Raw genomic sequence first — 14,582 nt, forward strand, 5'->3', positions numbered from 1 at the left:
TTTGGTATGACTAAGTCATGGTATGGTATGCTGTACTTAATGGGTATGGACTAGTAGAAATATAATGAAGGATATAACATAATAAGACAACATACAGGGTTCCTACAGCCTCAGGTAAGTTAGATTTACAGATTTTTAAGACTTTTAATGCAGTTTTACAATAACGAAAATAAATCATCAGCCAACAACTGCATGTAGGGTTCTATTGCCTTGATTCCCATTGTGAGTGTGAATTTTATTTTCTTTTGCACATAATACACGGAGCCGCGTATGCATTGTCTTGTGACAGTTTCAGCCAAATCTTGGTTAAATAGCCAATTTTCCTTGAATTTGCACTTTCCTGTGTCATCCAGGGTACAGAGACAGCTAGTGAGCAGACAGTGGATCCTCTGCTCTGAGCATCCTAGCCAGAAACAAAATATAAGTGTTGTTGTTAACACTATCCTGATTTGTGTGACATACATGTGAGAGGCATTCATAAATTATTAAAGAAAAACAGATGTTGCCAATTATTTTGAAATTTTACAATCCAACATTAGAAAAAACTGTTGATAAAATCCATACTTCCTATGACTGAGCATTTGTTAGACTGTTGAAGGATTGATTTCAGACATTTTAATACCAATTGAGGCCTGATTTTTAGATTAATGAATCAAATGCCTTTTAAGATTTTTAAGGGTCTGCACGAACCCTGGTAACCAAATATAACTATGTATATTAACATAAGATATAGGGTTAAGCTGAATACTCAGATATGAGTATCTAGAATAAACAATGTACTTTTTACAAATAATTTTACTCGTGATAAAGGAAAATCCTCTGTGTTCAATCTCCTACTCTTGTGATCAATAAATAATCTGAGGCTCAAACTTGAGGTTGTTCTGTAAATAGTTTTCAAATAAATGTTAAATACAGCAACTCCTGATCAACCCATATCAATTTCAGGCCTAAAATAACAACTTCTGGTTACGTCCCACACGTTTGCTTTAAGTCCCACCCACCTCTGGTTTAAACTCCACCCATTCCGAGCACTGATACGGATACAGATATGTTAGTCGGTTGAAAAGATACATACAATGGTGTACTCGCTCATCCCCAAAAATATAGTTTAATATAGTATGGTCTTTAGAATGTGACATAAAGTGAAATGCAGTAATATTGTAACATATTTAGTATAGTACAGAATTATAACATGGGATATAAAATGTGACATAACATAGTGTGAGTATAGTATAGTATTATATGTATAGTAAATAACATCAAACATCACAAAATATGTAAGTAATTCTTTAAAAAAAATCCAGTCTGTCTTTGTTTGTTGCTAAAGGCTCATAGCAGTTATGGAGCTTTGAAAGTCAGTCATCATTTAATAAATGAATTGATCTAAAAGTTCAAGGTCATTTTTCAAGTTAAAACACTAAACAGTCGCTGGTTACTGACTCATCATTGCTCTATATCACGCACATCCGAAGTCAGGCCACAGTTGGCCCCCGTTCATCTTTAATAATATACTATATGTGGCCTGCTACATTATACAGTTGACTTTGCATTTTTTCTGTTCACTTCAGATGGCGGGACTATCATACGCAGGCAGAGCTAATGTGTTTTCATGGACAGACGGTAAACAAGGAAGCAAACTGTTACCTAGCAGCAGACGTTTCCTGCTAGGTAGGCCACAGCAAAAAGCATAAAGTCTACAGAAAGGGCCGCTGGTTTTTGGAGTGGTGGAAAGGTGAATGCTTTTTCACTGAAAGATGAAACCCCTCTGTCTGCTGCTGTGTCTCAAATCGCGTACTTCCTTAGTACACTTCCATGTCTCATGTTTTTGTTTTTTTTTAATAACCCATATGGTGCACTGGCCCCTTGGTATTTTAACATGATCTAATCTGGCCACCATCCAAAAAAGTGTGAACAGCCCTGCTCTATATCATTATAAACAAATACATGTCTTTTTAAAAACTGTACTAAAGAAAATAAAAAACCCTGACACTTAATAACGAATAATCTGACAGGTAATCTGGTAGAAATATAAAGCCTGTTAAAACACTTGGAATATAGCTTATGTGCAGTAAATGTAGTGTTTCACTTGTAATTGGCTGCTTGTTGGTCACAGGTTAAATAATGTGACAATCGGACAAGTAAACAACCCTTTATTGTCAAGACATTTCTTTCTAGATAACTTATCTTGCAGGTTTTGTAACTCAGTGTGTAATACTGATGAAATGAGTGTGTTTCACTTCCTCTGAAACCACCTGTGCCGATAAAACAGCAGTAATGTAAAGCCACGTTGGTCAGAGAGTTCAAGAAATGCTGCAGTTTACTCGGTGATGGTGTTACTGCTTTTTAACCTTCAGGAGGCGCTGTTCCTCTGCCTGTCTGACACTGCTGAGTCACACTGCAGCTGAGACTCATCTCATTCAATTACACAGAAAACTAATTATGCTGGAGGAACAAGATTGAAAAGTTTTGTGAGAATATTTCATATGCGAGTAAGAAAAAATCACAAAAAAACAGCTGAGTAATAATTTGTGGAGTTAGTAATAGAACAAAAGAAATAAAAATACATCACACTGTCATGTTGCAGGAAATGAAGTCCTTGGGGAGAATATGAACTGAGGGTGTGTTGAAGGAGAGTGGTGTATTTAACATTCACCTGCAGCACCAGGCAGATGCTCCACTTCACTCTTCCGTGTTCTCTTCATGATCTCCTCAATCCTCTGTGAATACGGATCCAAGAAACAAATGGTGAAATACATTTTGTTTTTATTCTTTATTTTTAATTGTATCAGTGTTTTATGTGTCAATAACACCACATGAAAAATGCCTTCTGATGTGAAATCTGAAATATATGAAACAGATTGATTTGAGAAGATTTCTGATACCTTCTTCCTCTGCAGTCTCTCCTGCTCCTCCTGGATGTGCAGCAGCTCTCTCTCCTGCCTCTTCCTCTCTGCCTCCTTCTGGGCTCGCAGGAAGGCCTCCTCCCTCTGAAAAACATCACATCAGTCACATTTTCTGTCTATACTTCACTCTGTCGATAAAAGTAGAGTTGTAGTTGCACATACCATCTTTAATCAAAAGATGCAATCAAGAAAAAGCTGAATCTGTCCTTGACTCAACCTTAATAATAAAAATAAGAAATGTATCTTCATGTTTTGCTAAGTGGCTCAATGATCTGGTTTCCTGTCTTTATTTAGAGGAGATTAGATAGGCACTCCACATCCTGTTGTCCTGTTGTTAGCTGGTTAAAAATCTGGGGCCCCGTGGATTTGCATTGGCGCTTCAATGATTGTTCTCTCTGCCATTAAAAAAGTCAGACAAAGCCTTTTTGATGAATGGTTAAAATTTATGATGGACATTACCTCTTCTGAATCATTAATTACACTGACTAATAATCAGCAAGTGATGTTTTATCAAGTCTGGACTCATTTTTTTAACTGCATGCAGAGAAAGAAACATTACAGAATGATTTTTGTATGAAAATGTACAACTTAATTCATACTTTTATTTAATATTTTTTACTTAGACTATATGCCCAAATTTGTTTTTGTGGCGTTTGCTTTGTTACTTGTTCTCTATTTTACTATGTTGTCTTGTATTGCATTAAGTTATTTATCTACTGTGACTTTTGTAATGGTGTTTGGATTTTGGAATGCATATTTAGTAAAATATATATTGATATGCTTCAGATATGACATACTAAAAATAATAGACATCAACAAAAAATATAATAGAGGTCAAGAAGGGACACTGGAAAATGATAATTATGTAACATTTTGTTTTCATCCAGTTTATATTCATTATAAACGTGCTGTGGCCTTTTTAAGATTTCAATTTGTTCTTTCTTTTTTTTTTTTTTTTAACTTTTTCTTGATTTATTTTATGCTATTTTACATTATTATTGTTATTATACTTCATCTGTACATGCGTACATATGTGTGTGATATGGTTTACTGCACAATGACTATAAGACAATACAAAGTATTTAAAAAAACTTGAAAAATATCTGGGGTCATTTTACTGATGTTCCTTATATTGGCGGGTGTATCACTGTAGGGAATTTGTTGTTTTCTGGTTGTGTTTTTTTATCTGTTCCAAAAGTTTAAGGTAGATTAAAGAAAAAACAGAAACCAGCACTGACATTTAATAGTTGGCGGGACATAAATCATGGTTTCTGGTGTCAAAATCAACAAAATAGTAAATAATATTAACATGGCATGAAACCATCTCCTTTTATTCAGAAAGCTGCATCCTAAATGAATGATTTTTGAGATATTTTCTAGAAATGTAAGCAGACAAATGTTACATGTATAAAAACAAATTTAAAAAGGGATTTATGTGACCTGACCTCTCTGTCCAGCTGATCCTGCATGTCCTTCCATCTCTGCTCCTTCTGCCGTCTTTCCTCGTCCTCTCTGTTCCTTCTTTCCTCCTCCCGCCTCAGTCTCTCCTCCTCGGCCTGCTGAGCGGCTCTCTCCTGCCTCTCTCTCAACTCCTGCTGCCTCCTCTGCTCCTCCTCAGCCCTCTGCCTGGGGGAACACATGAGGGTTTGAGTTGTAGAGGCCACAATACAATGCTAGCATGAACTAATGAAAAATCAATGGTCATTTTCATTTTATTCGTCAGTTTCTGGACTCAGCTGACTGTTATAAATGAATATGTAGTGCTAAATGTTAAATGATGGGAGACTGTGTTGGTCATTGTCTAACACAAATATTGTATATCTAAAACAAGCAGCAACCTCCAGGGCTGAAAAATTAAGCCAACATGCAAGTGCCAAAACTGCAGTTCTTCTAATGGCCACTTGAGGGTGGCTCCAGTCAATCCCCATAAAACTACAAATTGTGATACTTTAATTGCGTAAATTAAATGATTTTTATCCCATAATTATTATCAAAATACTTGACAAAGCAGCTGAAAAGACAAGTTTCAGTCAGACTTGTGGTGAATCTCAACTAAACAATTAAACCAGAATCAGATATAGGTTTAATGATGAGTAGGTTTTCACATAACATGATGAGAGAAAAGAGAAAAAAAAAGCACTAAAGAAGCGAAGGTTTATAAAACAGGTTATTTTCATAACTACTAACTTTCATAGTAATTTCAAAATAAGATTTGTTTCTTCCTTTTCAACCAGTCTTATCTTTAGCATCAGACCAACTGGGATTATCCATTAAAATAAATGCAAGGGTTCACTCATACATAAATACACATGTAAACATGCATATGAAAGTCACAACTAGAAATCATTTTAGTTCCAGATACCAAGATGATGTCAACCTTTTGGAAATGGAAATGGAACAAAATCTTACACTTGAGAAGCTGGAGGTAAGACATGTTTGACATTACATTTTTGAAAAAATATTTTAAAGGATTAATCAATTATTAGAATAGCTGCAGATTCATTTAAATGTTTAACTAAGCTCTTAATGCACACACACACACACACACACACACACACACACACATACACGCACACACCTCTCCTCCTCCTGACGCTGTTTCTCCTCCTGCTCCTTCTGTATTCGGGCCAGACGTCGTCTCTCTGCCAGTAGTCTGGACGCTTCCTCAGCATCCGTCGTTCCACCAACACTCCTGCCTGTGGGCGTGCCCGGAGACTCTGTGTGTGGAGACAAAGATGTTGGAACAGAGAGGTGGTGCAGCATGACTTAACAAAAAAAACCCAAACACGTCTGGACAAATCTTTCAGGAGTCAGAATAACCCGCAGAGTGGACGAGGGTGTAATACAGACAGCTTGGTCAGCAATACAGCAGAGTCTTAATAAAACTCTACACGTAACACCAAGTCTTTGTTTTCTGATATATCCACTCTCTGTTTTCAGGTGAGAAAACTGCAGCTTCCAAAACAGAGAGAAAAATATTTGTTTTTTAGTTTAGTATGAACATAGTTTTGATCCAGACAACAAACACAGAGAGGACGGTATTTTGTTCAACTTTGCTGCTTAAATTTTCTGTCTCTCTTTGCTTTTGTCTCTGTCTCTGATTCTGTCAAAAAAATGTCCCTTTGATATTAAAACTATTTTTTAAATTCAATGACTACGATTATGACCAAAGTATAATAACTTTGGAGTTCAGTATTGTATGATATTCAATGTGTGTAAGATCAGGTAGTTAGGGTTTCACTTTCATTGTGTTAGGACTAGTTTAGGTCTCCTCTTTTGGTTATATTAAATTATAAGATCTGAGCAGCACCCACAGACCCTTTTCTCTTATAGTTTGCATCTTTCTCTCTCATGCGTGTCAACTGTATACTATAATGACAACAAAGCAGAGACATAAACACACACTGCCATTACCTGCATTGAGTTCTTTGCTGGTGGATTTGGGAATCTTCCTCTCCAAGGTCTCAGATTTGGTAGATTTTCTCTCCAGGGTGCTGTGCCCTTTGACCTCAGAGTGACCCCTATCGTCGGTGCCGGGGGTGGTGGCCCTTTGCCGGAGTGGGGAGGGGGGGTACTGGCCAGGGGAGCAGGGCGACTGGGCGCGGCTCCTGTTTGACCTCACCCTGAAAATCACCACAAACACATGAGGTCACCTGGACTATATATTTATGATCCAGGTGAGATGTGTGTGTGTGTGTGTGTGTGTGTGTTTCATACCGTTTCGGTGTGGCAGGGCCCTTGCTGTTGGCCCTGAAGGAAGAACTGCGGGCCGGTGTGTTTGGAGTGTCTCCCTGCAAAGTCACATTTAAAAAATACAACTGTGATAAAAACAACAGCACATATTATAAACGAATAGTCAACCATGTCATCAAGTATTGTGTAAAATGTTTGTTCCAAATATATGTTAGCTCCACTAGAGCCTGACATGAAAGTGAAATCTTCTCTGTTTCATCAACCTTGATCTATTCTCATTCTGGTTCTGTGAGTTTTGGGATCACACTTGCATCCTGGTTTGTCACTTTTACTCCTAATCATGTATCAAAATCAAATAATTTCCAATACTGATTTCATAGTTTCCACCAAAAAAACAACTATGTGGCTCTTAAAGCACACTGCAATTGTTTCCAATGTTAGAGATTAAGTTGAGTTTTCTTCTCCAATTAGTGAAAACAATCCTATGACTGAATTCCTGAGTATTTATTTAATAATCATGACTCCGTACTACTTTACTACTATGCAGGCATCATGATTCAATAGATGATTCTTTGAATCCTGCTACATGTAACGTAGAACAAAATTATATGCCCAAACACAGCAACACATTATACATGAAGATGTGACTCAACTTTTTTTTTTATTAACAATTATTTTTGGGCATTTTTCATGTTTTATTGATAGTGAGAGAGAGAGATGAGAAGGACCTGCAGCAAAGAGCCCTGCACCCTTGAACTTGGGTCACTGCAGTCAGGACTCAGCTTTAATGGTGCGTGCACTACCAGGTGAGCTGCCAGGTGAGCTGCCAGGTGAGCTACCAGGTGAGTTACCAGGTGAGCTGCCAGGTGAGCTGCCAGGTGAGCTACCAGGTGAGTTACCAGGTGAGCTGCCAGGTGAGCTACCAGGTGAGCTACCAGGTGAGCTACCAGGTGAGCTACCAGGGCACCCCCAGATGTGGCTCATCGTATAAGTACTGTTACGGTCATGGTCTGGGTCTTTCTTTCTTTTTTTTTCTTTGTGGTCTATGCAGAGCTGGTTGTGAACCTGAGGTCGCAGCTATGTTATTATTGTTATGTATGTTGTGCAATGCCTTGGGACAATGAACTACAAATCCCAGTGCGGCAGGTCCCAGGTGCTATGGTGCTCCATGCGCAGGCGTGTGGTGGGGACCTTTGATTACAAATGGCATACAGCTGGTGAGGACGCGAGGAGAGTGGTAGCAGTATCTGCACGACCCGACGGACAAACAGCGATACCTTTTTATATCTCTCTCTCTCCATCAAAAAAAAAGAAGAAAACCAAAAACTGAACTATCCAGACGATGACGGGGCTGGCAGCTCAGGAGAGCGGCGCTTGGGCTCTCGGAACAGACACTATCGATGACACTGCATAACAGTAAGCATAGCTGCCTCTGTTTGCTTTTGCTTGGTTCACCAGCCGGCTCTGTGCTTTATGGTGTTTTGTTTTGTTTTCTTTATGTTGTGTTACAGTAGTGGCAAGCCCTAGTGGGCATTGTCGCAACTGGGACATAATGGTACTGAGATATAAGAAGGAACTTTTTTTCATTACTTGTAGGTGGCACTATTACCTAGAGGTGTAACAATCCTGATATGAACTGATATATCGATTTAATGATCACCATCCAATATCATTGATGCAAGGTGAAAACACTAATCCATAACATCGTCTTTAGGTTATACCTATTTTTTGAAAGTCAGTGTCACTGTCAAACAGCAGCAGGCAGACGGCAAGCAGCCGAGAGAAAGACGATGAGGATAAAATTATTTACCGGGTAATAAATCAGCAGGGTGGAAATATTATCAATTTCAGAGAAGACAGGGATCGACAGACAAAGCGCATGCCGTATCTAAACAATGCCGATACAAGATAAAACATGACATATCTGCCTAGCCGGGCATCTCACTCCGCTAACTTCTTCCTATAACAACATTAGCTGCTCTGTTTCAACAACGTTGGCTGAAAAAACGTGCATGCAGGCTGAAATTCAATCGTGCTGTTCAGTCCGGAGATGCACTGACTTAAACCAACTGTGAGTCAGAAAAAGAATAAATAATACAGGTAATTTGTTGAGCTATGAGTAGAGGAAATCTGCTAGTTTCTAGGCTAATTTATGCAGAGTATGGGTGGTGGCTTAAGCTAATGATAGGTATTACTGAGCCTAATATTATACTTTTGTGAAATGACCTTGTTATTAATCCATGATTTATGGCTGTTGGAGGAAGTTTTACATTCAAGTTTTAGGGAAAAGACGATGGTTTGGATTAAAATGAAAACATTTCTTTCAGGTCTTTACGGCAGAAAGCCCTGAAGGTGAACTTATCCCATGTGCTGTTCTCTGTGGGTTAGTGGAGTCAATGTAACATAAACTTTACTGCACTTAAGCTGTTACAATTATTTAAGTTAATTGTTTATTTTATTTTTTATGGCCAAAAGCAAAAAGAATTAAATGATCATATGATATCGTCTCATATCGATCGCAGGCCCCTGAATCGCATCGTTGTCCAAAGAATCGATATGATATTGTATCATGATGAAACTAGTGATTTACATCGCTACTATGAATAAAGGCTTCCAAACCTACCAAACTTTTTTGTTTACAGACCGATTGTAGCTAGTAATGTTAGGATTTCTTGATGTCAACCACTTCTTCAGTCTGTCGCTGGCACATGCCGTGCAGGGGCTTGTCCTTCCATGATGGTTCATCCTCCTCTTCTGCACTCTTGGCTTTCTGCTGCCTGACGTATTCACAGCAGCTCAACTCTGGGGGCCATCTTCCTGACGTATTCCTGGATCTTGGTTGTTTCGTCCTGGACAGTGGCTCGAGTCCTCAGCCGCCCTCCCCCTTCGGTTCTTATCGTCTTCCCTCTCTTGAACACCATCTGACCACACTTATCTAATCCGAATGACATTCAGATGTCATTGCTGCAGATCCTGGTGAGGTGGATCAGTGAGTCGATGTCTCGCTCACTCCTGACGTACAGGTTGATGTCATCCATGTAGAGGAGGTGACTGATGGTTGCTCCACTTCAGAACCAGTATCTGTAGCCACTCTTTGTTATGAGTTGGCTGAGGGGGTTCAGGCCTATGCAGCGGGGACAGTGCATCATCTTGGTATATGCCGCACTTGATGGTAACTTGTGCCTCTAGTTAGCCTCCAGAGTCGTTTTTCACTGCCCCATTGAATTCTTGATAAAGGCCTTTGGTGTCCTGTTGATGTTGTACATTTCCAGTACCCATGTGTGTGGCAATGAGTCGTAGGCTTTTTGTAGTCAATCCAGGCGGTGCACAGGTTATTCATCTTAGCTGCTATGATGCCTGACAGGAGCTTCCATGTTGTACAGAGGCAGGCTGTTGGCCGGTAGTTGGATGGGACCACACCCTTCTTGGGATCCTTCATGATCAGGACTATCCGCCCTTGGGTCAATCATTATGAATGCTGATGGATGCATGATAAACTTTGCAAAAGGTATATTTATAATACAGCAACTGTCACTCAGATTTTTTTATTGTTCATTCATTCATTCATTCATTCATTCATTCATTCATTCATCTTCTAACCGCTGGAGCCTATCCCAGCTGACACTGGGCGAGAGGCAGGGTTCACCCTGGACAGGTCACCAGACTATCACAGGGCTGACACATAGAGACAGACAACCATTCACACTCACATTCACACCTACGGACAATTTAGAGTCACCAATTAAATTAAATTTTTTTTATTGTTGTTTCTTTAAATAAACTTGTCACCTGTTTTTAACAGTCAGCCCTTTACTTTGAATTTCGCATTAAGAGCCACTGGATCAAATCTGCATAGAAATCTGCTGGACTGTTTTCTGATTTAAAACATGATGAGGAAAGCTGAACATCTGATTGTGATGGGAATAAAAAGTCAATCAAATAAACATTTCAATATGCTCATCCTCCTCAGGAAAGACAAGAAAACATTCAACCACAACAGTAATAACTCCTTTCCAAAATAAACCAAAAAGGTTTGTGGGAAATGTGGTCTTATTTGGAAGAAACAACAGCAATAACAAGCATAGAAGCTAAAGGCAGTCACTCACCATCACCAACACAAATATTTACATTAATCTACACATAATAGGACCTTTGAATCTCCAGTTTACAGCTGCAGGCATGTGTGCAGGTTTGTGTGTGCATATATCTACATATTTCTAAGATAACCATAACAAACAAAATGTCTCACAACACTTAACGTTAATGTGCCCTTTCAGTCTTGAATCGCTCACCGTTAATTAGGTGTCTAGTTCTACATGTGTGCATGTGCGTGTGTGTGTGTGTGAGAGCTGACCGTGGGTGTTTTGGCTCTAGACGTCTCTTCAGGGAGTCCAGCGATGCTCCTGCGGTTGGAGGAACTTCTATACGGTCTGTGTTGGTTGGGGGAAGCTGTTCGATGGGACACAGAAGACACTGATGGGTCATGTACCAACACACACACACAAAACACACAATGATGTTGACACAGACCAACAAAAATCAGAAGAAGGACACACTTGTGCAAAATATTCAACTCCACTCAGATATGCACATTAATGAAAGAGCTACTAAATGTACGTTAAAAACATGACTGAACTGTAAGAAATGAAAAGCTCTTAGTATGTGTACTCTTTTATATCACATGCAGTTTCCTCAACATAGGGTATGTTTATTTTTTTGCATTGTGTGGCCTTGACCTGTTTTGCATCTTTAGCTTCTGAGTAAATTTGTGATATGTGAATGTGAACCCACTGTTACTGTACCTCTCTCTGGTGAATGCAGGGCAGCTGAAGAGTTGGAGAGCTGTTTGTTGATTGGTTGATCCATCCCGGGTGGAGACAGGAAGTCACCGACTGATAGAAAAAAAAACACAAATCACTCAAACAGACACACACATGACAGTGAATCAAAGTGCTGACTGCAGCTGTATCGAAGGATAACGTAAATGTTCAATACACGTCCTAAAAACAAACACCCATCACACAACACACAAAAAACTGCCCCCTCACACAGAAAATAATCCTGCTGATCGATAAGCGGTGCAGGCTGCTGAATAAATTAACCTTGTGGTGATGTGAGGCAGAAATGAAGCAGCAGAACAGAGAGCAGCCTGCCTAATCATGAAATGGAGGATGATGATACAGAGGCAGCTGCTGCAGTCCCATTTAAATGAGAGGAAAATGTTTCCTACAGCACCTGAAGGCACCGTGACAGCATCCACATGCACAGTGTAACCTGATTACTGTGAATCAGAAGGTTGGGATTATAATTTGATTTAAGTAAAGTATTACTCAGAACATATCCCGGATGGTGAGTAAGAATGTTTTAATCAGTCATTGCTGATAGACTCCAGACTTCTTCAGGTCGGGAGAATGACTGCCCTCTTTTGGAAAAATATGCAAATGCTCCTGTGAGTTTACAGTTGAAGGAGGTTGCAACTAACCTTGCTTTGGAGAGACTTACATATAGATTGTTAGAAGAAAAACAACACAAATTTATCAAAATATGCAATCCTGTCTTATAATTTTTAGAAAATGAGAATATCCCACTGTCATGAATGTCATCACTACTGCTGCTCATTGTTTTCTTCTTTTAATACCTTTATTTCATATCGATCTCATATTTCATTTTAACTATTTGTATGTCAAAACACTTTTGTGTATTTTGTTTTCCTTACATATATGAGCATTGTACATGGCTTTTATTTTCATTTTTCATTATAGTGTGGTGCAGGAATAAGTCCTAAAACCAAGAAATGAGTTCCTGGTTCCTTCGCTCCAAAGTTAATGGGTTTTTTGAATCAGTTTTTGATTAGATGCCTGAAATAAGGTCTGTGGTTCACACACGCTTAAGAGACTTTCACGTTTGTTCTATGACATAAAATACATCAGTAAATATCCCACTCGTGAATTTTGAAGGTTTCATATGTTTTTAAAAAGTCGGCTGCTAACAAGTGGCTAAATGAGACTACAGAATGTCATCACATTGGACATGGCTTTACAGCCTCCTTATGCTGGCAACATTTAGTCATGTGACTGTGTTGTAGTTCATTTATAGCCTAACATTAGCTTTTTACTCCTGGCTTTGCATTTACCTTTCAGAAATCATAAAAGTAGTGTTCATTTGTTAAGATTATTTTGTTAACAAAATGTGTACGTATCATAAACTTATGTTTGACACAGAGCTTATTTTCTGCAATAATACAAAATCTGACAGAAAAATCCCATAAGCTTTTTGACGAGGGAACCAGGGCGATGTTAACTCCAGTGTCAGCCTACAAAAAACACAAAAAACATCATTCCTGCAGCACTTTATCATGTAGTGAAAATCTGATATTATGTCAGCCCTAGCCAGGACCATGACAGCTTACAGAATCATTATTATTAAGTATTTAACAAAATATCACTATAATCTAATTTTTGAAACATTTTTGTTAGACTTAATATAATAAAACACAAAAGACTTAATATAATTGGATGGCTGAGAGGCTGAGATCATACATAAATATTGTGTTAATGTAACATATATGTAAAGTGAAGACCTTCATAAGATTTTTGGCAAACATTTTACATATATATATATATATATATATATATATATATAGTAAGTTAGCACATTAAGAAATAGAGTAAAAGAGCAAATTTTGGTTAAATTCCTTGCGGGTTTAAAGCAAAAGTGCAGCAGTTCAGCAAAAGTGCAAAAAAAAAAAAAAAAGGGGGATTTCTGCAGGGGCTGCTTCTGTTATATGGGACAGGGATGATTGGAAATGTCTGGTGGATGGGTGTGTGTTTTGATCTGATCTCTGTCTGTGCGTAGGTGGGGTCTAATAAGTTTCACAGATAGCTGCAGGGTAAATGTCTGGTATGATGTGTGTGTGTGTGTGTGTGTGTGTGTGTGTGTGAGGGTGTGTGAGGGTGTTTTATATAGACTGGACTCCCTGCTGAGGCTGATATGTATGCATCACTAAACACGGCCGTGGGCCAGGAGGACAGGAAGTGGAGCAGCCCTTTGTTGTGATAAGGGCGTGTGTGTGTGTGTGTGTGTGTGTGTGTGTGTGTGGGTGTGGTGGGGGCTCCAGACCAGACACTCATTAGCCACAGAGGAGGAGTGGAAATACTGTATGTGCTGTGAACTGTTGATGGAAATGATGAACAATAGAAAGGCAAAGTCCCTCCCCTTCGGGTGGACCACCACGGGACGTAATTCCTGAAAAAATATGTACGGTAGCTGATGGAGAGAGACAAAAAAATTGTGACCCTGTTTGAATTTGCTATTTGTCAATTGTACAACATTATTTGGCAGGTCACAAAAGTCACAGTTTGTCTTTAAACAGTTAAAGCAGTGGTTCCCTACCCTGGAAATCCAGAGTTCTCGCGAGAGCACAATTTGAATTTGCTGAGCGAGTCACTCTGGCAATCAGTAATGATGCTCATTACCTATGCCGTTGTAGCCGAGCTGCACCAATCACATCGGTGTATCTGATATAGGCGGGCCAGAGGCGAGCTAAACAGATGACGACAACGCTGCGACGATGAAGTCCGGAATCAGTCAGTCAACATTGCAAGATAGCTACGGATGAACACCAGTTGTCTGAAACGGCTTTGGCCGCTACAATGAACGAGTTAGACTTGGCTTTTTCTCTAAAAGAGGAACAGAAGACGGCGCTCGAATCTTTCCTTTGCAAGAAGGACGTTTTTGCTGTTTTGCCGACCGGAGACGGCAAGAGTCTAATCTACCAGTTAGCTCCTAGCCTCGCGTCACCAGGCTCTTCAAGTGAAGAGCCTGGTGTCTATTCACTTTGAATTTTGTCTGGATTCTGGTTCCGGTCTAGGGAGCGGATGCGGTATTCACCAAATTCACCAAACTAAAAGTGTTCACCATAGTAAAACTTTAAATTCTGGCGCACCATCGATTTGGGGTGATGAGGGGTGTAAGAAAATCGATTAA

The 14,582-nt window shown here is 39.3% G+C and overlaps 1 protein-coding gene across 3 annotated transcripts in view; it reads right to left on the reverse strand.

Moving 5' to 3' along the window:
* Window positions 1–14,582, reverse strand: part of map7d2b (MAP7 domain containing 2b) — a 47,643-nt gene that overhangs the window by 7,794 nt on the left and 25,267 nt on the right. For all 3 annotated transcript variants that reach the window (XM_050056988.1, XM_050056990.1, XM_050056989.1), the window contains 8 exons: window positions 11,399–11,488; window positions 10,951–11,045; window positions 6,621–6,694; window positions 6,318–6,526; window positions 5,482–5,620; window positions 4,349–4,529; window positions 2,883–2,987; window positions 2,654–2,717 (listed from right to left, as the gene is read on the reverse strand). In XM_050056988.1, the coding sequence (XP_049912945.1) occupies window positions 2,654–2,717; window positions 2,883–2,987; window positions 4,349–4,529; window positions 5,482–5,620; window positions 6,318–6,526; window positions 6,621–6,694; window positions 10,951–11,045; window positions 11,399–11,488 (957 nt within the window). The remainder of the gene's footprint in view (window positions 1–2,653; window positions 2,718–2,882; window positions 2,988–4,348; window positions 4,530–5,481; window positions 5,621–6,317; window positions 6,527–6,620; window positions 6,695–10,950; window positions 11,046–11,398; window positions 11,489–14,582) is intronic.

The sequence above is a fragment of the Epinephelus moara genome, chromosome 11 (assembly GCF_006386435.1).
Source record: "Epinephelus moara isolate mb chromosome 11, YSFRI_EMoa_1.0, whole genome shotgun sequence".
NCBI lineage: Eukaryota > Metazoa > Chordata > Actinopteri > Perciformes > Serranidae > Epinephelus > Epinephelus moara.